This window comes from Mangifera indica, chromosome 18 (genome assembly GCF_011075055.1).
Source record: "Mangifera indica cultivar Alphonso chromosome 18, CATAS_Mindica_2.1, whole genome shotgun sequence".
NCBI classification, from domain to species: Eukaryota; Viridiplantae; Streptophyta; class Magnoliopsida; order Sapindales; family Anacardiaceae; genus Mangifera; species Mangifera indica.
Genome location: NC_058154.1, coordinates 4,040,490 through 4,065,007, shown reverse-complemented (window position 1 = coordinate 4,065,007; position 24,518 = coordinate 4,040,490). Strand labels below are relative to the sequence as shown.

Sequence of the window (24,518 nt, the reverse complement as noted above, 5' to 3'; positions counted from 1 at the left end):
TTTCTTTCACATTCATTAATCATCAGCAACAATAAGGATTAAAACTTTTTCGTATTCATAATTTTAATATACTTATATAAATTATTAAAAATATTAGAACATAAATTAATTCAATTTAAAATTTCAAAATGTTTAACATTCAATCCTGTAATAACATAATTAAAAACTAAATCATCAATAATTTTAATAAAAGAAATCGAAATTTCTAAAATTTCACGTATTTAAATGAGAGGATTGGGCAAAGTTCTTAAACTTTCTCATATCCCAAGCTTCTTATTGAATTGCTACAACAGTACCACCTTTACTCCTCTAATTGAAAAAAAAAAAAATGAATATTTTAATTGGGATAGAAACTCGGGATATTAATTAAAATAGGTAAAATTTTTTCTGCTTATTCCTTTTTAGGTAAACGCACAGTAGTTTTACTTTTATAAGCAAATTTTTTTATAAATTCAAAAATATCCTCCCAGCCCTGTAGGTGTAGGCCCTCGAAGGAAGGTGTGGTGCGCGCTGTGCGCGTGGTGCACGCAGTACGTGTATAGTGCACGCGGTGCGTGTCAAGTGCACAGTACATACAGAGTGCGCGCACCCTCATATAATATATATAAACAACTGCGCTCACCCTTTCTTATATATATATATTAAAAATATAATATAATATTTAAAAAATATGATTAATAAATAAATAAATATAATAAATATTATAATATTTAATATAATATATATAAATAATAATAATTTTTAAATATATATTATATTATTATATATATTTATTATATTATAATATTATATATATAATATATATTTAAAAAGTATAATAAATATATATTTATTTTTTAAATATTATATTATATTATTTAATATATATATATATATAAGAAAGGGTGCGCGCACTGCACGCACTCTGTTTATATACATATATATATATATATATGAGAGTGTGCGTACTCTGTACGCATCACTCGCACCGCACGCACTGCTCGCACTCCGCACGTATCGCGTGCACCACACCTTCCTTCCAGCCTCTACACCTATAAGGCTAAAAGAGTATTTTTAAAGTTACAAAAAAATTTATTTATAAAAGTAAAACTACTATATATTTACCTAAAAAGATATAAACAGAAAATTTTTCATCTATTTTAATTAATACCCCTATAAACTCATTCAGTATATCAAAATAATAAGATAAAAGACATTTGGGACCAGTGGGCTTTTAGTATTATTTATTTAATTTCATGATGTTATGGTTTTAGATTTTAGACACGTTGTATGTATTCTCTCAGCTCAGTAGATGATTTGATGTATGGATAATGATTTATTATTATTTTATTGAAGACGTCATTCTGCACTCCGTTAAGCGATAGCTGTCAAATTTTTATGAACATACGATAACGTATGATATGCACAAATAATCAAAATCCAAACAATAAATCTAACAATAAACCCAAGAATTATAATAAACTAAACAACTTACCAAATCAAACAAGAAATTAACATAGAGTATCAGCATATAATTATTATGGTTAAAATAAAATTCAATAGGACTGAAGGGAAGATTATCCGGAGTTTGTTATGTGCAATTGACTAAGCAAAGAATATAGGGTAATCTGCAGTAAAATATATAAGAGAGGAAAGAAGAAGAGAAGAAAATAACGGACTCGCGGTTCATATTCTTTCTACCATTATTTTATATAAGAGTTTTAGGTCACCAAAATATATAAAATACAAATATATTTTGTTGTCCTTTGTAGGGTATTTAGACTAGACACAACAAAGTAGTCCGGTGACCCACGCCCCTTCGTGGCGGCATAGCCTGTTATAATAATAGGCCATGCCGACGGGCAACCTCGGACTATAGCCCACACTTTAAATAAAAAAACAAAAAAATATTTAAAAAACTGTAGCCTAAAAATGCAAGCTATATGCATCTGACGGCTACAAACATGACCCTATTTAATTTTGAATTGTGTTGGGTTTATACAAACTAGATTTTGTATATAAAACTGAATCCTAACCTTTTTTTTTTTTTTTAAATCCTATCCAATTAACGCATTTTATTTGAAAATTGTTCAATTCAACAAGTATTAAATAGAATTTGGGGAATGATAAATGTGATAATGGTTTTGCAGGTTCGAGTTCCAATTACAGTACAGATCGATTGGTTGGTGGGTTGGTGTAACTCTTGGCTACGTACAGGCTGTGCCCAATAAGCGTGTCATTGCTTGTATTGGTGGTGATAGCTTTCAGGTAGCTGAATTCATTATTATTTGTAATTTTTTGCATCAAAAGATTTCCTTAATTTGTTGACGATTGTAATTGTAAGATAACTGTACAGGAGGTATCGACACTGGTGCCATGTGGGCAGAAGAGCATCATCTTCCTGATTAACAATGGTGGATACACTATTGAAGCTGCTATACATGATGGACCTTACAATGTGATAAAGAATTGGAACTACACTGGCTTGGTTGATGCAATCCACAACGGCGACGGCAAGTGCTGGACAGCCAACTTATTTGACTTAACATTTATTATTAATGGCTATCCTAAAGCTAAATTTCAGTCTGTTGTTGCAGGTTCACAGTGAAGAGGAGCTAATTGAGGCAACTGAAGAAGAAAACTGGAGACAAGAAGGATTGCCTCTGCTTCATTGAGATAATTGTTCACAAGGATGACGCCAGTAAAGAGATCCTGGAAATGGGCTCCAGGCTTTCATTTGTCAATAGCCGCTCCCCCAACCCTCCATATTCATGGGGTCGAAGCCAAGTCCTAACAATGTGACCAGCGATAAGGATTCTGTGATTGGTTGTTCAATCAGCCAAGTCCTACGGTTTTTCAAAAATAAAATGCACCCCAACTTTTCTGTTGGTTTCTTTAGTCTTGTTATGTATGAATACTTCATTCTTTATGCTTCAAATTTTCAACAACAAAAGTGCTTGATCCATCCGCCTCACAACTAATAATTACTAGAAACCATTTTGGTCATCTTTTATTCCTTCAACATTTCAATGCCGACAATGCACGTTTTCCCATCGGTGTTCCTAGCTGTGTGCCTCTTCTAATCAAATAATTATTGTCTTGTTTTAGAGTTCTTATTTTGATATAATGAATCATACAATCCAGAATGAGCTATCTTGGTTCGGTTTTGAAAATTAGTTTGGTGCAGCTCATATTCTTTTAGATTAAATTCGAATTAAGTTTGAGTTAAAAAGTCGATTTATTTTTAAAACGATCTAAATTCAAGTTAAAGAAAATTTCTCTAAATAGCGAATCGAACAATGACTTAATTTGGTTTAATTTGACTCGTAATTTAATTTAAATTAAATTAAATAATTATTAAAGTAACATTATTTTGTCCATAAAAAAAGAAAAAGAATCTATGACAAAAGAATTAATTTCAAACTAAACAAAAAGCGAGCGATGTGCAGTTTGCACACACTTTCTAGTTTAGTTAAATGAAAAGTTTGTCTACTAATGTTTAGTGGAGATTAAACAATGAAATTACCTTGAATGTTACAATGGAGGCAACAATTAAGTTAGAGGTATAGAAACCTAGGCATGCTGCAAGGGTAGTCATAATCCGCTGGCTGGAGAGCCCTTAAGTGCCTCTGCAATTAGCCCCTAGTACCCCAAAAACCATGTGCAATTGCCGCTTTATTTAGACCAAGTGCCAAGATTTTACTTTGCTTGGATTCCCACTCTTTCTTAGAACGTTCATGAACCAGTATTAGTCAATTAATAGCACTACACCTATACTTGTCAGTGCTTTGACGCTTGTGTTTTACACAGAGAATCTTAGGGTGACGTAGTCTCTCTTAAATGTGAGCTTAGGTCATGGTTGACATGTGATGTCAATAAAAAGCAATGCCCTACACCTTTAACGTTCATTAGTCAGCTACAAATTCTCATTCGTGTAACATTTCAATCCAACTACGTTTGTGGCTGTGGAATTTTGACTGAATATGAGGAAACATATACGAAGGTGTCACGCAATGTTTTTACACTAGAATCCAATAGATGAACCCGACTTAATTTGGTCCGCTCACTCTATACCAAATGTTTCAACAATGATTCCGGTAAAACCGGCGAAAAGCAAAAGGAAACAAGTTGGTTTTGCTGTTGCGGAAAACATGAAGGACGTTCTCCGAGTGGGGTAGAGCTACACATGCATAATGCATTCCACCCGCAGCATATTAATTAAATTAGGTTTGTGTTTCAACCGTTCAAAACCAAAACCAACACTAAAATCAGTGGACTGATCATTTTTATTATCATTAATGAAATTTCCAGAGCAGCTTCCTCCTGTTTTAAAATAAAGGTGAACATTACTGGTTTCGATTAGCCGTATTTGTTTCATAGAACAAGTGAAACAAAACAAACGGCCTTCAAATACCAGTGTACAACTTGGCCACGCCACTGTTTACCCACCGGATCCTCTTTTATTACCTGGGTGCTGGCTGGGTCAAGTTTCTGGGTTCCTTCCGGTTTTCGGCTTTGCATATCCCATGCATTCATGCATTGGCCAGTCAGCCCAAACCCAACCTCTAAAACATGAGGCTCCAAACTCAAACTTTAAATCCATGCTAGCCAGCCACTGGTATTGTGCCTTTCCATATTCATAGGATCTATAGATCTTCCACGGTAGTTGCCATTTGAATCGCGCGTACTCCAACATTCTGTGCTGTTCATATCATACAAATAAAAAATAACAATTTTTACTGTTTCCTCGTACTAGAGAAAAGCCGCCCCTGGTTTCACTATCACAGTAGTGACCCCGATATTATAAATCTCCCTTTTTTCATTACCTTCACAAGCAAAAAACCCCACCAGGTTCATTCTTTGATTGAAAGCTTTGATATTTTTCTTCTTTACATTTGCAATCACACATCTTTACAATCTTTACGATTCAGTCATGGACACAAAGATTGGATCATTTGACACCTGTAAGGCTTCGTCTAACGACTTGGCTTGCCCTGCAAACGGGGCTGTTTCCACCATTCAAAGCTCTGTTTCAACAACCTCCGTAGTCAACCCGTCCGAGTCAACTCTCGGTCGCCACATCGCTCGCCGGCTAGTTCAAGTTGGTGTCACCGACGTGTTCTCTGTCCCCGGTGACTTTAACTTGACTCTTCTTGATCATTTGATAGCTGAGCCTGGGCTTAACTTGATCGGCTGCTGTAACGAACTGAATGCTGGATATGCTGCTGATGGCTACGCGCGGTCTCGTGGTGTCGGCGCGTGTGTGGTTACTTTCACAGTCGGTGGTCTTAGCGTGCTGAATGCTATTGCTGGAGCTTACAGTGAAAATTTGCCACTGATTTGTATCGTTGGAGGGCCTAACTCAAATGATTTCGGAACCAACAGGATCCTTCATCACACTATTGGGTTGCCTGATTTTAGCCAAGAACTCAGATGCTTCCAAACTGTTACTTGCTTTCAGGTTAGATTCTAAAAAAGCTGTCTCTTTAAAAAATATTAAAAGAAAAGATACCTCTGAGAGAAATTGATATGTTGGATTTGATTTATTTATTTATTTTTGACTCTAAAGCTTGAACGCTGTTAATGGATTTTGGAAGTTCCTGTTAGTCTGTGAATTAGTTTGATAAATGATGATGGTTTTGATGTTTGTTTCTTTGCTAGGCTGTGGTGAATAACTTGGAGGATGCTCATGAATTGATAGATACTGCGATATCAACGTCTTTGAAAGAAAGCAAGCCTGTTTATATCAGTATTAGTTGTAACTTGCCTGCGATTCCTCATCCTACTTTCAGCCGTGAGCCAGTTCCATTTTCAATTTCTCCCAGGTAATCTCTTAAGACTTAAGTCATCGCTTATGATAGGTTTTATTGGAGTGTTTCTCTGTGAATTAATATTTACTTATCTTGTGGGTGAGCAGATTGAGTAATCAGATGGGTTTGGAGGCTGCAGTTGAGGCAGCAGCTGAGTTCTTGAATAAGGCAGTGAAACCAGTGTTGGTTGGTGGACCTAATCTGAGAGTTGCGAAGGCATGTGATGCTTTTGTTAAGCTTGCTGATACATGTGGTTATGCCCTTGCGGTGATGCCTTCGGCGAAAGGGCTAGTGCCAGAGCATCATCCCCGTTTTATTGGAACTTACTGGGGTGCAGTGAGCACAGCCTTTTGTGCTGAAATTGTGGAATCTGCAGATGCTTATTTGTTTGCTGGACCTATATTTAATGACTATAGCTCTGTTGGATACTCTCTGCTTCTCAAGAAAGAGAAGGCAATTATCGTCCAGCCTGATCGTGTTATTATTTCAAATGGGCCTGCATTTGGGTGTATTTTGATGAAGGATTTCTTGCAAGCACTTTCAAAGCGGCTTAAGTGCAACACTACTGCTTATGACAATTACCACAGGATTTATGTTCCTGACGGGATTCCTCTGAAGTGTGAACCTAAAGAGGCATTGAGGGTGAATATTCTGTTCCAGCATATACAGAAGATGATCTCTGGTGAAACTGCTGTGATTGCTGAAACAGGGGACTCTTGGTTTAACTGCCAGAAACTTAAATTGCCTGAAGGATGCGGGTGAGCAAATGAGTAACTATCGATAATTGTTTTGGCTCCTAGAAGGTTTTATAAATCTGAAGGTATAATTTGAACATGGTTTTGCAGGTATGAGTTCCAAATGCAATATGGATCAATTGGATGGTCAGTTGGTGCAACTCTTGGGTATGCTCAGGCTGTACCCGAGAAGCGAGTAATTGCTTGCATTGGTGATGGCAGCTTCCAGGTAGGTGGAATTATTATTCAGTGTCTAGTAATTGTCTTTATGCTTGGAAGACCAAACATGAGAAACCCTGTTAGTACTTAATTGAGGAGACCACGGGCACATTTTGTTTTGAGCTGGGAAAAACATTTTTTTTTTTTCACTTGATTTTTATTTGACAATGCTCTTATTATGCTCTTAAATGTCTCCCATATCTTGCCTCAAAATCATCCCAATGTGTTATTGTCTCAGGTGACTGCACAAGATGTATCAACAATGCTGCGATGCGGGCAGAAGAGTATCATCTTCCTGATTAACAATGGTGGTTATACCATTGAAGTTGAGATTCATGATGGGCCTTACAATGTGATCAAGAACTGGAACTACACTGGGCTGGTTGATGCAATCCACAATGGCGAGGGCAAGTGCTGGACAAAGAAGGTTAGTTGGTCAATATTACTCCATTGGCTTTCTTCCATCAGTATCAATGCATAATCAAAACACAGTGATTCTAAGGATTGCTTGTGTTGCAGGTCCAATGCGAGGAGGATCTGATTGAAGCAATACAGGAGGCCACTGGACCAAAGAAGGATTGCTTGTGCTTCATTGAGGTAATTGTTCACAAAGATGATACCAGCAAAGAGCTCTTGGAATGGGGTTCCAGGGTGTCTGCTGCCAACAGCCGCCCACCAAACCCTCAGTAGATTGTGCTTGTAATGCAACATGAACACTATTATCCACCTGTCCTCATTAGCTGAGGGGTACCTTGTGTTTTACTTAAGTTTGAGTTCTGGTTTTCTTGAACGTTTTTGCTTCATTTTCAAATTGTTGCCGATTTTTCATGTATATTTCCTTTTCATCAAGTCAATTTACACAATCCCTGTTGCCTAATATCTGTGTCATTTCGTCAAAATCAACACATCTATGGAGTAATAGCTACAAAGGGGACATTAATGAGATGTGATGCACGTTTTCTTTGATATACTTCTTGAAGCTTCAAGATCATGGCCCCCATTCTGACTTTAATCTAACCAAAATTTTCCTTATAGATGGAAAAATTTGACGGTAGAACATAAATGGGTCTCACCAGGGAAGGGAAGAATGTTTCCGACTAGCGGTGGAGCTCTCACTGCAGTGGTGACATGTAGGGGTGGACCTTCTCCAGTGATATCCTGTGAGTAGTTGGGATTTCTTGCGAGTCACTGAAAATTTGTTGGTAGATTCAATTTCTTTGGCTGACTTTTCATTTTCCCCGATAATTTTGTCTTTTGTTCTTTTTCTTCAAGTGATCTCGTGGGCAACTCAAGCTCGCTTTGGAATTTTTGGATTCAAATTGAGCTAGAGTTAGCTTTTGTTTGTGCTTAATTCAGTTCAGTTTGAATCTTATTTTAAAGACATGCTTGCATTCCCTCCCCCAAAAACAGATATTTATTTGTTTTGCCTTGATGTCTTGAAATTATTTGATTGATTAACATGGTCTTGTCCTTAAAAATTGTAGTATGACTTTTAAACCAGAGTACCATTCCATAACATGAGAGAAGCACCAGCTTCACCATACTTATGGAGATTAACTTCCATTCAAAAGATTCGTCTTTGGGGTCATGGGGAGATTAGTCATGCTTTTGGACATGGTAATCAAATGGCTTATCAAAAATCTCATTTTCCTTATGGTAGGATAAACCTTTTTAAAAAATCAAATAATAAATTTTTTAATTACCATGTGATAGATTTAGCAATATTATAAACACTCCGAAATTTTAAAATTAATTAAATATATTTTTATCAAGTTATCATTTTTTAAAAATAATATATGAGTCTCTATCAGTAAAATCTGATACGTATTGTATCTAACAATAAATTTATTATATTATATATATATATATTATTTTTTATTTACGTCTTTGCTGGAGCGTATTTTACTGTTTAACATTCTTTTTGGGGTCTGTTAGAACCACTGTCTCTTACAATGGGGGAAAAAAAAAACTGGGGGCAAAAGTTGTTGGCGAAAAAAATAAAGAAGATGATCCTGTAAATTGTTGTTCTTCTTAATCAGACTCAACAATCAACATACGTTCCAAATATTTTCCACATTTGACTGACATTTACTTCAATTTAGTTGGTTGAGGTTTAGAAAATTGTGGGGTTCCTAACAGGTCATCCATTTTATAATCTAGAAAGATTAAAAAAATAATTATATATATCTTAAATGGAGACGAAAAGCAGAGCAGTCAAAAGCAAATATTAAAGAAACGACAAAAGTGATCGGCGAGCGGTTTGGAACAGTCGACATCAGATTTTGATCTTTCAAGGGTTTAACCCCACCATTTACGAAACAACCCAGTGGGTGGAATTGTAAAGAGGATGTGACTTGTCTCCTGCTCTTTAGAAGGTGGGTGTAAAGTTGGGGATAAGAGTAAGACTTCTGTGGCTCATTCCTCAAGTTCAATTAAGTAATTATCCCTCGAATATTTGGCTTCATGACATGTTGGATTGTTTGTTGAAATTTTGTTTGACTCCATAACTTTCCCAGATATGTCATGTTAAATCATGTGGAAGATGAGGAAAAGAAAAAAAAAAAAGGTCCTAAACCAATTATAAATCAATTTATTCATTAATTATGATTTGAAATAAATTTGAATCAAATTAAATTTAAATAAAAATAGATTCAAAATTATAAAAATTAATTCAAAACCCGTTAAAGTTTGCAATGAAATTGTTGGTAAGTATCAAAAAAGAAAAATAAAGGTCACCAAAGATAATAAAAAAAATCATCAAAGAAAAATATAAAAAAATACCATAAAAGATAAAAAAATCATCAAAATAAATAAATTTATTTGATGACTTTTCAAATACTTAGTAGCTTCAAGCCAACTTGAGTTAAGGCTACTCTAGTTTGAATTCGGTTTTTTTCAAGCTAAACATCAAGATGAGACCAAATTAATTCAACACAAATCCACCCTTTGAATGTAATATGCCAACAAAAACATATTTAAAATTAGTAATATCATATATGGAATCAATTTTTAAAATTTAATTTAATATTAATATTTTAAAGATATTTAGAATTAAAATATTAATATTATATGCATAATTTTAAAAATATTTAAATAATGATGTATTATTATATGATTAAATAATTAAAAATTAAAAATAATTATATATAAAATTATAAAAAAAAGTTATATATATAATTTTATTTGAACCGAAATCCAAGCTAATAACATGAAGGTGTAGCTGCAGCATAGATGGATCCTGCAGCTGCAAGTGAGTCCAAAATGCCTACGCTAAATTGACTGCTGTGCCACAGTGAATTTCCGCAGGCCCAATACCACATGACGTCATGGCGAGAGATCAATTGCGATGTCTCCGCTCCAAATTTTGGTCTAGAAAAGTTTGTTGCATTTTAGTCAAAAAGGCTATATTCATGTCAAGGAAAGCATGGGAACGGAAAAAGGAAAAATAGAAAAGAAGAAAGCAATTACTGTAGGAGGAAGGCCAATGCTTTCCTTGGGTAACTTTTCTTGAGACCTAACTAAGAAACCTTCAAAAAGTGATGTGTAAGCCATTCGAAGAATTTCGCAGTCTTTAACATAGTCACCATCTAGACAATTTGGTCTATTTGGGTTCATATTAGATCCAAGAACATGTATAACATGGTTCACCCCTTCACAACTATACAAGGAAGATGCTGAAGGGAGAGGGACAACCACCGCATTCTCAGATGAAAAATATTTAGCCTCTTGCTTGGTTGTAACATCCAGGGCAGGACTGGCACCACAGAAAATTGCACCATTCATGCATCGGCAACCACCTCCAAGTTTCAGCCACCTGCATACAGTGATCTGTGAGTCAAACTTCTTAACGTGACAATCACAGGCTTACAGTAAATCTTCGGAGGCCAAAAGGAATGAGTAAAAGGATATCCCAGGTATGAGTTCCAGTAGAAAGACATCAAGAACTTTAAACAGACAAGATAGGCTTTCAAAAGAGTTTCCCGAAGTTTGATATTTCAAGCCATTCATTAATCCCTACTGAAATCTGCACATGAGACAAAAATCATACAAGCTTACCAGTTGGCAGCATTACCAATTACATTACAGTGCAAACCTCCTCCAGAATGAGGTTGCCTTATATCTCAAACAAATGTAAAAAACTTTTGGGTTGATGTTTTTTTGTGCTGCTTTAGCCTTGACTAATGATAAAATCTTTAATCTCTGAGTCAAGTCCACTATTACAAGCCGGGCATTTCCAAGCTTATAAAGAAACTCCTCAACTTTCTATATAATTATGTCAGGGGCCTTTACATGGTTGAATTGGAAATCTGATGTTAAAATAAATGGAAACGCGAGAGTGGGAACATCACTTAAACCATTCTGGCTGACAGAGTCCACTATCAGTTCTTCATTTGCCTTTACCTCCTCACCTGCAGTATCTGATAATGAAGAAGCATTTTCTGGTCCTCCACAAATTACCTCAGTAGCTTCTGAAGAAGCAGAATCCTGAGGACTACTTGCATTGAATCTGGTATTAGGAGCATCTACTTCCTTTCAGAAATTCATTATGCCAATTTCGATTTTGGCATCTGGGTTCTTTGGCCAAAACTCTTCACAGCTGCCACAGCTTTTACACCTTACAAATTTCCTTCATGGCCAGTCTATTCAACAGATCAAGATATACAAAGTTTGGAGGGAAGATCAAGCACCACAGCATGAATCTCTACTTCAGCACCTCCAAGCTTCATAAAATCCGTACATTTGCTCTCTGTCGAAGGTGCATCTCTCAATAAATATACTTGTCCTCTCCTCCAATGCACTGGCGGCATTCATTAGGCACTGGGCAAGTCTCGAACGCACTAAGAAAAATTCATATACTACACATTGGCTCATCTTAAACAATCAAGTCAGCTTGAATTCTGTAACATTTGTATCAAAAGGACATGATCAATTTAATTGCTAATGCACATTCTTATAAAGAAGAAAACAAATTGCACAGAATGCCCCAACTTTTTTGTGCTCACCCTCACGAATAGCCCTTCTATGGATATTGTTAATGAGTGCTAACTATTACTCAAGACCTTTTTCCAACTTGGAGATGAATGTGTAAAAGCAGCAGAACATTAAAAGGGATATTAAATAATTGCCCTTAACATTAGGGTTTTAAATGAAATTGCCCAATTTTCTATAGATAAAGCAAAAATGCCCCCATTAACATGTAATGACCAAAATGCCCCCATATATAAACAAAACCAAATCAAATCCCCACCGATTTTTTTCCCCGAATTCACTGTTTCTAATTTCTAAGAATTTCTAAGGCTTCCATAGGGTCTCAGCACAATGAGAGATTTCAGCATTTTTTACAGCATTTTTGAAGTTTTTCGACAATGAAAATAACAAAGAAGGTGAGTACATCGTCCTTTATCTTGTTTGAATCATTTTAGTGTTTAGATTTTTTTAATTAGATGAAGATTTTGGATGTTATTAGTTTAGGGTTTTTGATTTTGAGCAATTGATTTTACGAGTTGATTTTTGCTTGTTTTAGATAAATTAGTTAATGACTATTGTATTATAGTAGTGTAAATTCGTTTATTGTTTAAATGGTAGTCAGAAAATATGAAATTTTTATGTTGGCACTTCACTTCCAGAAATCCTGAAGTGGATAAATATCTCCCAAGTTAGATCGACACCTTGCAGGGGGGGGGGGGCGGAATTGTGATTTTTGAAACAATAATGATCTTGTGGGGACCTCAGGAGTTGGGGAAATTGCAATTTTTTAAATAGTATATCTCGTGGGGACCATGGGGAGGGGGGAAATTTTGAATTTTAAAACAATGCAACCTAGGGGAACATGTTCTAGGGGAGAAATTGTGAGTTTTCGAAATAGTAGGACTTATGGGAGGGAGAAAAATTGTTAAGGGGCAAATTGATATTTTTTCTATTCTAGGGTTTCTCGACGTGTAATTTTTGAATTTCATGTTTATTTGTTCTATTTTAAGGTTTTATAGTGTGCAGTTTTTAAATTTCAGATCTATTTTTTTGATTCTTGTCATTCTAGGTTTTTTGTTGTCTACTTTTGAAATTTAGATTGGCTTATTTGATTTTTCTTATTCTAGCTTTTTTTTATGTATAATTTTTTAATTTCATATTAGATTTATTTTTATTTTCATTCTAAGGTTTTTCAACGTGTAGTTTTCGAATTTAAAATCAAATGTTATTATTTTTCACAATATAGAGTTTTTTGATATGTAGTTTTCAGATTTCAAGTCTATTTTTTTTATTTTTCTTATTCTAGATTTTTTTTGATATGCAGTTTTTGAATTTCAGTTTTATTTTTTTGAATTTTTTTATCATAGGGTTTTTTGACATGTAGTTATCAAAATTAATGTTAGTTTTTTATTTTCCCTATTTTAGGGTTTTTGGCCTGTAGTTTTCAGATTTCAAATTTGTTTTTTTTGTTTTTCTTATTCTAGGGTTTTTCGATGTGTATATTTCGAAATTCAAGTTGTTTTTTCAATTTTTCTCATTATAATTTTTTCAATGTTTGTAAGTTTTCATACTTATCAACTTGACTGTGTTCACTAGGTTGTTAGGGTCTTGGATCTAAGAGAGTGGACAATCATGGTATCCGACTCACAAAAGACTTTTACAGATAACCTTAAAGGGCTTACACATTGGATGCAATTGTATACTAGTTAAATCTTGGCATTACTATAGTCCACTCGTTTTTGGTCCATTGCAAAGCATTCACCACGACATGATAAGTTAACATTACGCCAAGTGGAGGATGTTAATGTCAGCAGGGCCCGAGTTCTAGCGACTATGATGTATTTATGTTGCGTTTCATAGAGTGTTTGGCCTTTACCTTGATGCATAGATGTTCAGCCACAGAGTCGTTTTTCCATTGCATCAAGTAGATTGCGTATACATATGTTTATTTATGATTGTATTTGTTATGTATATATTTCATTTATGATATTTATTGGTTATGCATATGATTCCATGTTTTATATTTATGTTATGTTTTTACTAATAACAATTTTTCTGATACTGTATGAATCAAAACTAAAAAAATGCATAAAACATAATAATTGATTAAAAGAAATTAAAAGATGTCTAAAACATAAATAATACTAATATAATATTTCATGGATTACATCTCATTTCAACAAGTAAATCGACATGTTAAACATAAATCAAACTAAACAAAAAGTTTAGATTGTGGAGACCTCTCGCTTTTATCTCTTTTTGATAAACCTAATAGAACAGAGTTTGGAACCAGTGCTAGGCTTTTGCAATTTGTTTATACATGCCTAGGTTGATTACATCGACTACAAACCTTCGATATTACGACGTCACCCTTGAGAGATGTTTACTTTTGTTAGAAGGATGACTCAGTTGATGATGATCAATAAAGGGTGATAGGTTAACTCATTTCTCTTCAACATGTAACCATTTTAATTGATGCCAAGTGGATTGACAACTTTCACATACGCTACATGGAAGAATTCAGTTGTGTAGAAATGATGAACTCATGCATAGACATTGGTGAGTCTAAAATATCTCCAGATAACAATGACATGCTTATATAAAGTATATGATAGCTGAAACTTCATGCATGTATAAGGCCACTCATGAAAGTCCACAATGCCCATTTATTTGCCACCTATAACCTGATATTGAACATTTGTACTTGGACAGACCTCTAGGTTTGCAAACTTCAAAACATGGCGGTCAAACTTCTCTTTTGTCCACAGTGTAATCTGGTAGTTTATTCATTTTGCAATTTTAAAAAGCATCAACACATTTGTTAGTCAATAAGCGTAAGTGTAAAAAAGCATGTTTGATTAAATAATTAGTATTAAAACTATACATACTTGCACAGTTTCTTGTTTTAAAAACGATTGCTACAAGGTGCACCGAATGAACTCGATTAACATTGTGATGGGCAAACCCCTACTTGTGTCTAACAAATGCATTAAAGGACTCCGCGATGTTCGTTGTCATAATATTATACCTGTAGCCTTGAAAATGTGCCCTGCTACATCGGCGATACCTTATCTTATGTAGTTAATCCCTTACTTGATAATACATCTTATCAAGTGCTCTCATTATGACCTCAAAATTTGCTTTTATATAGGTCTTCACTATTTTCCAGTACAAACATGCGATTTTTAAGTTATGCTTGTACTTCGATCACATGTTACAAAAAAGTTGATGACAACAACATCCATGGTAAACATCTAGAAAGACCTCAACCATCACATAGTAGATGATGTGATATTGATATGAGATTATTGCCAACTTTGCTACTTCATCAATGCAATCTTTCTTTGTCAAAAACAAACACCACATCAGATGATTTTCCTTTTTTCCCATGCCGAAAGCTATTAGGTAGATCTAGTTATTACTATCCATAGCCATGACAATAAATAAATGTCCTAGATATCGACCCTTTAAGAAAACAATGTTAATGCAAATAACCAGTTAAATATATCATTGAAAACCACAAATGCAATAGCTCAATGCCATGAAAAAGTACTAAAAGTGATGCTTCTCATTTGTTTATATATGCATAATGGTACCCAGATTAGAATGCTTTAAATTATAATAATAATCTGGTAAGAGCATAAATGACTCTTCCGATGAGCCCTTTAATAATTGTAATACCCAATTTCTTGCTCATCAAACTTATAAATATGATATATCAATTTGAAATCTATCAATGATATCAATAATGATCTCTTTGACTCGATAAATACGATCAACCAACACGAACTTTGACTTCATTAATTGGCTTAAAACTCAAGCCCTAGTTTGCCTATGATGTAACTTTATCTAATCTTTGAAACATGTGTGCATGAGATTCATAGAACAGATTCAGAATGAGCCAGTGGGTTTTAATCTTCTTCTTGATAGATATAATTCATATTGTCGATCAATGCACTTAATCTTCCATCTCCCCATGTTTAACTTGGCCACTCTATACTAAAATCCTTTCTCTAATGCATATTAAGTCTGTTGGACCTCTAGTTGTATTGATTATACCAAAACTAAGTTTAAAGTTGTTAATTAATATTTAATGAGTTAATTAAGTCCATGGCATACAATTCTTATGACAAAAGATGGGTGAAATTTATGTTTTCAATTTTCAGATACGTGATGTTTGTCCTTTAATATGGCATGCTTGTCCTTTATTATAGGACCCCAGGTCCTCTAATTGTCCTATACCCATTCTTGCAAGTCTAGAGCTCTTGGGAATTTTCTTCAAATGAATCGGGACACTTGTTTCAAATGAAAGGATAGTCGTCCAAGCTTAGAAGACAACCATGTGATGTTTATCCCCTCTCAAATACATTCGAAAGCTAATTTAGGATAATCAACAAAGTCAACATGGTGGAACGCCCATTCATTTGCCCATCCCTTGCTTGTCTTTTCATATTTGAAACATTATAGAATTTTGAAAATGCAAGGCAAGACGCCCGCCTTAATAAAAAAGACAGTGGTCCTTCGAGTGGCATATTTAAAAAAAAAAAATTGAACGTTAAGACATTTGATTCAAAGCTGCCAAAGTTAGAATTTGTAAGAGGATGTCTATCCCTTAATATAGGACTCTCGTCCCATCGTGTTTCAAAGCCAAAACATCATTTTTGCAAGACAAAGACTACCTAAATAGATCCAATGGATCTTTCAAGTCTTCTAGCTATATAAACAAGTTGGATTGAAATCAAAAGGGTTAGAGATTACTAATGTAAAATCTTATAGTCTCTTCTTCTCCAAAATTCTCTCTAAAAGCTTGTAACTCAATTCATCGAGAGACATTCTGCACTTGATTTTTATATTAGCATTGTAGAGGTATTGTACACTCAATTTTTCTATATCCAAACACATGGGTGAAAATCCCGAAAAACTATTGTAAAGAGACAATACTTTTACAATTGAAACTTCAAACGGGTTGCTTGAAAAAATGAAAGTAGGAAGCTGGGAAGAGAAACCTCTAAACCATTATAAATTATTGAGTATTTTCTTTCTCCACTCTTTTTACTTTATACATTGTATTTATGTTATATGTTTTTGATAAATTGTTGAATATTATCTATGTTTGATTATTTGAATAAACTTGTTGGACATTGATTTAGTTTAAATATTTTTGTTGAAATTGTTTATGAAATTGTGATTAATTGAAAATTTGTTCAAGATTTTTATTTGGTTAAAGGGTTTTAAATAATCCTATTCACCCCACTTCAGGATTATTAACCATTTAAAGTTTTTCAGAACTATTGCATTTATTAAGTGTTTTTTATTATTAAAAAGGTCACCAATTTTTATAGGATCCCCTTCTCACACTGATCCTGCACCATTTGATGTTGTTGTTGTAAAGAAAAATTGGATAACTACTTAAATGGATCAATGGGGATATTATAAAAAAATAGTCTAGCATAATTCCTATCACCTTGAAGAGCTTTATGATCTATAAGCTGGAGACTACTTAGATCATAGTTAACAAGTGATGTCCCCTTGAAGTTCGGCTCATTAAGAGGAACATCAACCATCTGGTTCTCATCAAAGTCACCATAATTTGAAACCCTCTTTTTATCTCCATGAACCGATTCTTTAGCAACATGCAATACATCATTCAAAAATCTATAAAGTCTTTACCATCAAATTTCTCTTTCAATTCACTATCATCATTGCTACTTCTTTCTTCTTCTCGTTTTACTTTAATAAGGGTATATGTAACAAAAATTGAAATACATTCTTTGAAGTATTTAGAAATGTCAATAAGAGCCTTGACATTTTAATCATTTTTTATTTTTATAAGGCAATTTAGCTCAATACGTTTTGGTGTTATGCATAGTTGAATATTGTTTCGGATTAGATCGATATTACATTTTTCACTTAATAACTGGATAAATCCCTCAAGTGGTATTACGTGTTAAATTTTAACCACTCTTTTATGACCTCTTCTATATTTCAATATGTTTTGATCACTTTGAATTCATTTTTCTTCGAAATAAACAATAACATACTTGTCATTTCAATAACCAATTTTACAATGACAAATATTGGAAAAAAAAACATTTAGAAGAAAAATCCACATTAACACTCTATAAAATTCGTATCAAAATGTCCCCTAAATTTTGACATATTTTATTGAACACTCTTATACATTGTTTGTTATCAAAATGTCTTATATGTTTCTAACATTTTATTTAAACCCTTCATATATTATCAAATATCAAAATGCCCATATATTTTCTTATCATTCCTTTTATGACACAATTATATGTAACTATATAAAATATTGAAATGTCTCCTAAATTTAATTGTATCTCATTTAACCCTTTATATTTTGTCCAATTTCAAAATTACCCCTATATTTTTTTAGCATTTTATTAAACACCTTCATACATTGTCTTATATCGACATACCTCTATACTTTCTTAGTATTCATGTAACACCTTTATACATTGTCTAATAACAACATGCCCCCTATATTTTTGTATCATTTTTTTAACCCTCTCATATATTGTCGAATATCAAAATGCCTATGTATTTTTCTAATATTCATTTTATGACACAATTCTATGTAAGTATATAAAATATACGAACTTGATTTAACAAATAAATTATGTTTTTGATTAAGATTCGTATAAATACCTTGTTATTACAAAACGATTTTTTTCTTATTCGAACTTAGAAACATAAATTTTTTCTTTCTATACAGACCCACAATATCAAATATTAAGTAAAACTGAAAATTTAAATGGTGTGATGACGGTATGAGGGTGAAAGTTTATATAAAAGTGGTGAATAGTATTTTTTGGCATTTTAAAATAAAAATGCGATATTTTTACTTATGCCCTTAAGAGGGGGCATTTAAATTAATCCCTTAAAAAAAATTCCAATGTTAAAAAAAGTGAAACTCAGTGAACCACTACATCAAATTCGTGCATACAGATCATTGGAGAAACTAATAAAAATACTAGACAAATGCGAACCTAGGGCGCTGATCTGATGAATGCTTGACATGGTCGTAAAATGTAGACTCGCTGCTTCATAGGGCGCCTACCAATAACATCACAATTGGTTTCCCTTCTCTCCTACGACTTTCATTAAACACATTACACATTAAGAAAAGAATATAAACTTATGATTTGGTAATTGAATAAATGGATATTAAATTAAATGCCCCACCAACATAAGGTTAAGCCAAAATGCACTTTTTTCAAAATCCTAAGCAAAAATGCCCCATTTTCAAGGGCTTAAACAAAAATGCCCCAAATTTTTATAAAATACCAATAATACCCTTCACCACTTCTATATAAATTCCCACTCTCATACCTTTCTCACACTATTCAAATTTTCATTTTTCACTTAACATCTAACATTGTGAGTTTGTTTAGAAAGAAGAAAATTCGTGCTTCTGAGTTTGAGTCGAAAAAAATCAATCAATAATAACAAGGTATTTATACAAATCTTAACCTAAAACTTAATTTATTTGTCAACTCAAGTTCATATATTTTATATACTGACATAGTAGGCATTTGGATATTTGACAAAATATAAGAGGGTTAAATAAAATGTTAAAAAAACATGAGGGTATTTTGATATTAGATAATGTATAAAGATATTAAATAAAAATGTTAGAAAAATATAAGATCATTTTGATATCAGATAATGTATAAGGGTGTTTAAAGAAATGTCAGATAAATATAGGAGACATTTTGAAATTAAATAAAATATGAAGGTGTTAAATGAAATATGCCAAAATGAAGGTGGCATTTTATATTATAAGAATATCAAGTTCGTACATATTAGGAAGATACATGGCATGTTTTGCTAATATATAAGGGGGTTAAATAAAATGTAAAAAAAAAAATATGAGGGTATTTTGAAATTAGATAAAATATAAGGGTGTTAAAAATATACATCAAAATTGAGAGGGTATTTTGATATTATATGAATATCAAGTTCGTATATGTTAGAAAAATAAATGAGATATTTTGATTTTGATAATATATGAAGGGGTTAAAGAAATACAAGCAAAATATAGGGGTATTTTAATATTAAGCAATATATAAAGGGAAGGTTTCAATATCAAACAATGTTTGGGGGTGTTAATTGAAATGTAAGCGAATTAGAGGGGGCATTTTGTATTTGATAATATATAAGAAGGTTAAATGAAATAATAGAAAAATATATGAGACTATTTGATATTGGTAAAGTTTATTATACTGTTAAAGTTTAATGTGGATTTTTCTAATAAATGTTTCTTGTTTTTTATCAATATTGTTCATTATAGGATTGATTATTGAAATGACGGGTTATGTTGTCATTCATTTCAAAGGAGAATAGATTCAACATAATCAGAATATAATGAAATACATTAGAGATTATAAAATAGTGGTTAAAATTTTATTTGGAACAACACTTGAGGGATATATCTAGCTGTTGAGTGAAAAGTGTGATATCGATTTGATCCATAACAACATTCAACTATGCATGAAACAAAACCTATTGACCTAGACTCCCTTACAAAAATTGAAAATGATAAAGATTTCAAGGGTTATATTGACATGTCAAAATATTTCTAGGAATATATTCTAGTTTTTATTATATGTACTGCCATTAAAGCATAAGGAAAAAAAAAAAGTGACAACGACGATTGTGAATTAAAAAAAGAATTTGATAGGGAAAACTTGATAGATTTTTGTGATGATGTATTCTATATTGTTACAAAATGGGTTCGTGAAGACAAAGAAAAGGTTCCAAATTAGGGTAACTTAGATATAAACGAGATGATTGATATTCTTCTTAATGAGTTAGACTTAGAGGATACATCACCTGTTAACTATGATATAAGTATTCCTTAGCTTGAAGATCTTCTTCAAAGTGGTGGGAATTATGTTGGACCATTTTTTTGATAATGTCCTCACTTATCCATTTAAGTGGTTATCTTATTTTCCTTTAAACCTTCAACAACATAAAGTGGTGTAGGATTGGTGTCAGAGAAGAATGCTATAAAAACTGGTGACATTTTTAATGATAAAAACACTTGAAGGATGCAGATGGAAGATTAACTGCATTGATGAGAAATGCTAATGGTATCTATTAGAAAGAAAAATAAAACCCAATGACTTATTTCAAATCCATTTTATGAATCCCACGGACATATGTTTAGGAGATAAGATAAAGTCACATTATAGGCAAACTAGGGTTTACGCTTTAGGTTAATTAATGAAGTCTAAATTCGTATTGATTGATCGTATTTATCAATTTAAAGAGACCATTGTCGATATCGTCAACAAGTATAAAATTGATATATCATATTTACAGGCTTGACGGGTAAAACATTGGACACTACAGTCATTAAGGGGCTCATTGAAAGAGTCATTTATACATTTACTGGATTATTAATCTGGGTAACGTGACGCATACATAAATAGATAAGGAGCATCACTTTTAGTACTTTTTCATGACATTAGGTTATTCCATCTGTCCATTTTAACGATATCTTCGACTGATTATTTGCATTGACGTTGCTTTCTTAAATAGTCAATATCTTGGACATTTATTTATTGTTGTGGTCTTGGATGATAATAACCAAATTTACCCAATAACCTTTTACGTGGGAAAAAAAGAAGATCATCCAATGTGGTGTTAGTTTTTGACAAAGCTTAAAGATTGCATCGGCCAAGTGCTAGAGTTGGCAATAATCACAAATCAATATCACCCTATATGCTCTATAATGGCTGAGGTATTTTCATATGTACACTATGGATTTTGTTGCTATCACCTTTTTTGAAACATGCAATCGAAGTACAAACGTAACTAGTGGGTCATGTGTTTATACTAGAAAGTAGAGAAGGCCTATACATTGGCAAATTTTTAGGTCATGATGAGATTTATTGATTAGATGCATCTTGAAGTAGGGAATTACCTATATGAGGTGGGGTATCACTAATGGAACATGACACATTTTTCAGGCCACAAGTATAACATAATGACAACCAACATCATAGAATCATTTAATACACTTATCAAACATGCATGGGGTTTGCTTATTAAGATGCTAGCTGAGTTTATTTGGGGCAATTTATAGTGATGGTTTTATAAAAGAAGAAACCATCACTATAAATTGCCCTAAATAAACTCGGCTAGCATCTTAATAAACAAACCCCATGCAAGTATGTATGCTAGCCGAGTTTATTTGGGGCAATTTATAGTGATGGTTTTATAAAAGAAGAAACCATGCAAGCATGTATAGTTTTAATACTAATTATCTAATTGATTATGGCTTTTTACACTTATGCTTATTTACTAATAGATATGTTGATGCTTTTTAAAATTGCAGATGAATGCCTCTACCAGGTTACACTATAAATAGAGGAGAAGTTTGACCACCATGTGTTGAAGTTCATGAACTTAGAGGTTCATCCAATTACAAATGCTTGATACCATGTTATAGGTAGTGACAGATACATAGGCATTGTGGATTTTTATGAGTAGACATGTACATGCATGAAATTTCAACTTTCACATATTCCATGTAGACATGTTGTTACTGTCACAAGACATGTGAGGCTCACCGTTCAACATTTCTATACCATCGAATTATACCATGCAATGTATGTGGAAGTTGTCAATCCATTAGAGGATCAATTAGAATGGTTACATGCCGAGGAGGAAAAAGTTATCCTACTGCTATTTCTTGATTATTGTTGATTGAGTCATCCTGCAAACATAAATCAATGTCCTTTATAGGGTGAGGTCATTATAACAAAGGTTTGTAATCAATGTAATCAACTTGGACATGCATGATCACACTGTAAAAGCTTCACACTGGTTCCAAGCTCCATGTCACCAAGTTCATCTAAAAGAAATAAAGGAAAGTGATCTTCATAGCCTTATCTTTCTATTTAGTTTAATTTATGTATTTGTTGAAATTAGATGTAATTTATGAAATCTTATATCAATATTATTCATGTTCTAGACATTTATTAATTAGTTATTACGTTTGTATTAAAATTACTTATTGACTTTTGGTGTACTTGTTTTAGACATCTCATAAAACAGATAAAATATAAAATCATATGCATAACTAATAAAATATCGTAAATAAAATATATACATAACAAAACTGAAATCATATGAATAACTAATAAAATATCGTAAATAAAATCTATACATAACAACTTTGAAATCATATGAATAACCAATCATAAATAAACATATGAATTCGTGATTTACTTAATGCAATGGAAATACAATTCTGAGGTCAAACGCCTATACATCAAGGTCAAAGACTTGTAAGGGAAATCCAAACTCCACTCAAGTGTCAAACACTTTATGAAGCACAACCTAAAGACACCACAATCACCAAAACTTACGCCCTGTTGGGGGACACATTTTTCTCAGCCCAATGCTAAGTGATCATGTTGTGGTGTACGACTTACGATAGGCCAAAAATTCATGGATGCCAATAATGCCAGGATGAAGTTGGTGTATGGTCACATCTGACGTGCAAGCCCTTTATGGCTACCTATAAAAGTACTTTGGGTTCATATATAAGGATCCTCTATTTGCGTAGATCTAGGACCCCCTTGTGACCTAGTAGGTACAATTGAAATTTATAGGTATGAAAACTTATAAAAATTGAGAAATTATAATAGAAACAAGTGTTGTAAAAAAATAAATTATAATGGAAACACATATGTATATAGTACCCTATTGATCACCCTATATGGTTTGTAAAATAAATCCGATGTATAATTTATCTCAACCATTTTTGTGAAGAGCTTCGACCACTCGTACTCAAAATCATGATATTATACCTTCGTTTGTTGTTACCTAATAACACCATATAAAGGTAATACAATAAGCCATTTTGATTAGGTCGATATCGTCATGTCCCTTTGGCTTTGCTAAGAAAACTTGCTCCAAATTGCGGTATTGCATCTTTTGACATCCCCAAAAATATGTGTCTTGAATCCTATCTCTAGAATTTATGAAATATATGATGCAATAGTAGTGATCCAACTGAATGTTAGCTTGGTAATAAGCACAAACTTGAATGGGCTAAATCTCACGTTAACCCTATTAATCCAAAACCATAACTCATTTCTCTCAAAACTTTGGTACAACTATCTTAACATGAAGGAGTACACCAACACTCCACTGAATCTCATGCCTAGTAACCGAAACAAGTGTTCAAAACATGTTCTCTCAAACAATTTCAACTGCTTTTATGTTAATGTGGATTTAATCTTGGACATTGCATTTCACTGCATAGGTGAAGTAACCTCTGCTCAAAAGTTTTTTGCCTCGTTTAGGATTCTCAATTTGCCATTGGGGTTCTCACGTTTTCTTTTTTGGGAAACTTTCTGTAAAAAAAAAAAATTATTATGATGACAAATTTAAGAAAAATTTCACTAAGTACACACATAAAATCTAAGATTAATATGAAATGTATATCTAATTTATCAATTTCTGCAATAATTGAAAAACAGAACCTCAAATTCAAAATTGGAACCTAAAAATCTTCTAAAATGGAAAAAAATTTTAAAACAGATCTGAAATTTGAAAGCTACACATCGAAAAACCCTAAAATGGGAAAAATAAAAAAAATAACTTGAAATTTGAAAACTATATGTAAAGAAATTCTAGAATGGGAAAAATAAAAAAAATCAACTTGAAATTCAAAAGATATATGTCAGAAACCCTATAATGAGAGAAATCAAAAAACCAATTTGAATTTTAATAACTACAAATCAAAAATTTCTAAAATGAGAAA

General features: G+C 32.9%; 1 protein-coding gene across 2 annotated transcripts; it reads left to right on the top strand.

Moving 5' to 3' along the window:
* The first annotated feature begins 4,526 nt into the window (after positions 1 to 4,526).
* On the top strand, positions 4,527 to 8,125 carry LOC123201879 (pyruvate decarboxylase 2). Of its 2 annotated transcripts, XM_044617444.1 has the most exons (7): positions 4,527 to 5,440; positions 5,641 to 5,804; positions 5,897 to 6,547; positions 6,635 to 6,752; positions 6,981 to 7,169; positions 7,262 to 7,339; positions 7,778 to 8,125. In XM_044617444.1, exons 1-7 carry the CDS (start codon positions 4,913 to 4,915, stop codon positions 7,802 to 7,804), a joined length of 1,755 nt encoding a protein of 584 aa, XP_044473379.1. In that variant the 5' UTR covers positions 4,527 to 4,912; the 3' UTR covers positions 7,805 to 8,125. The 2 variants fall into 2 exon arrangements, with proteins under 2 accessions (XP_044473379.1, XP_044473378.1); XM_044617443.1 differs by lacking the exon at positions 7,778 to 8,125 and having other exon boundaries at positions 4,536 to 5,440; positions 7,262 to 7,619.
* The last annotated feature ends 16,393 nt before the right edge of the window (positions 8,126 to 24,518 follow it).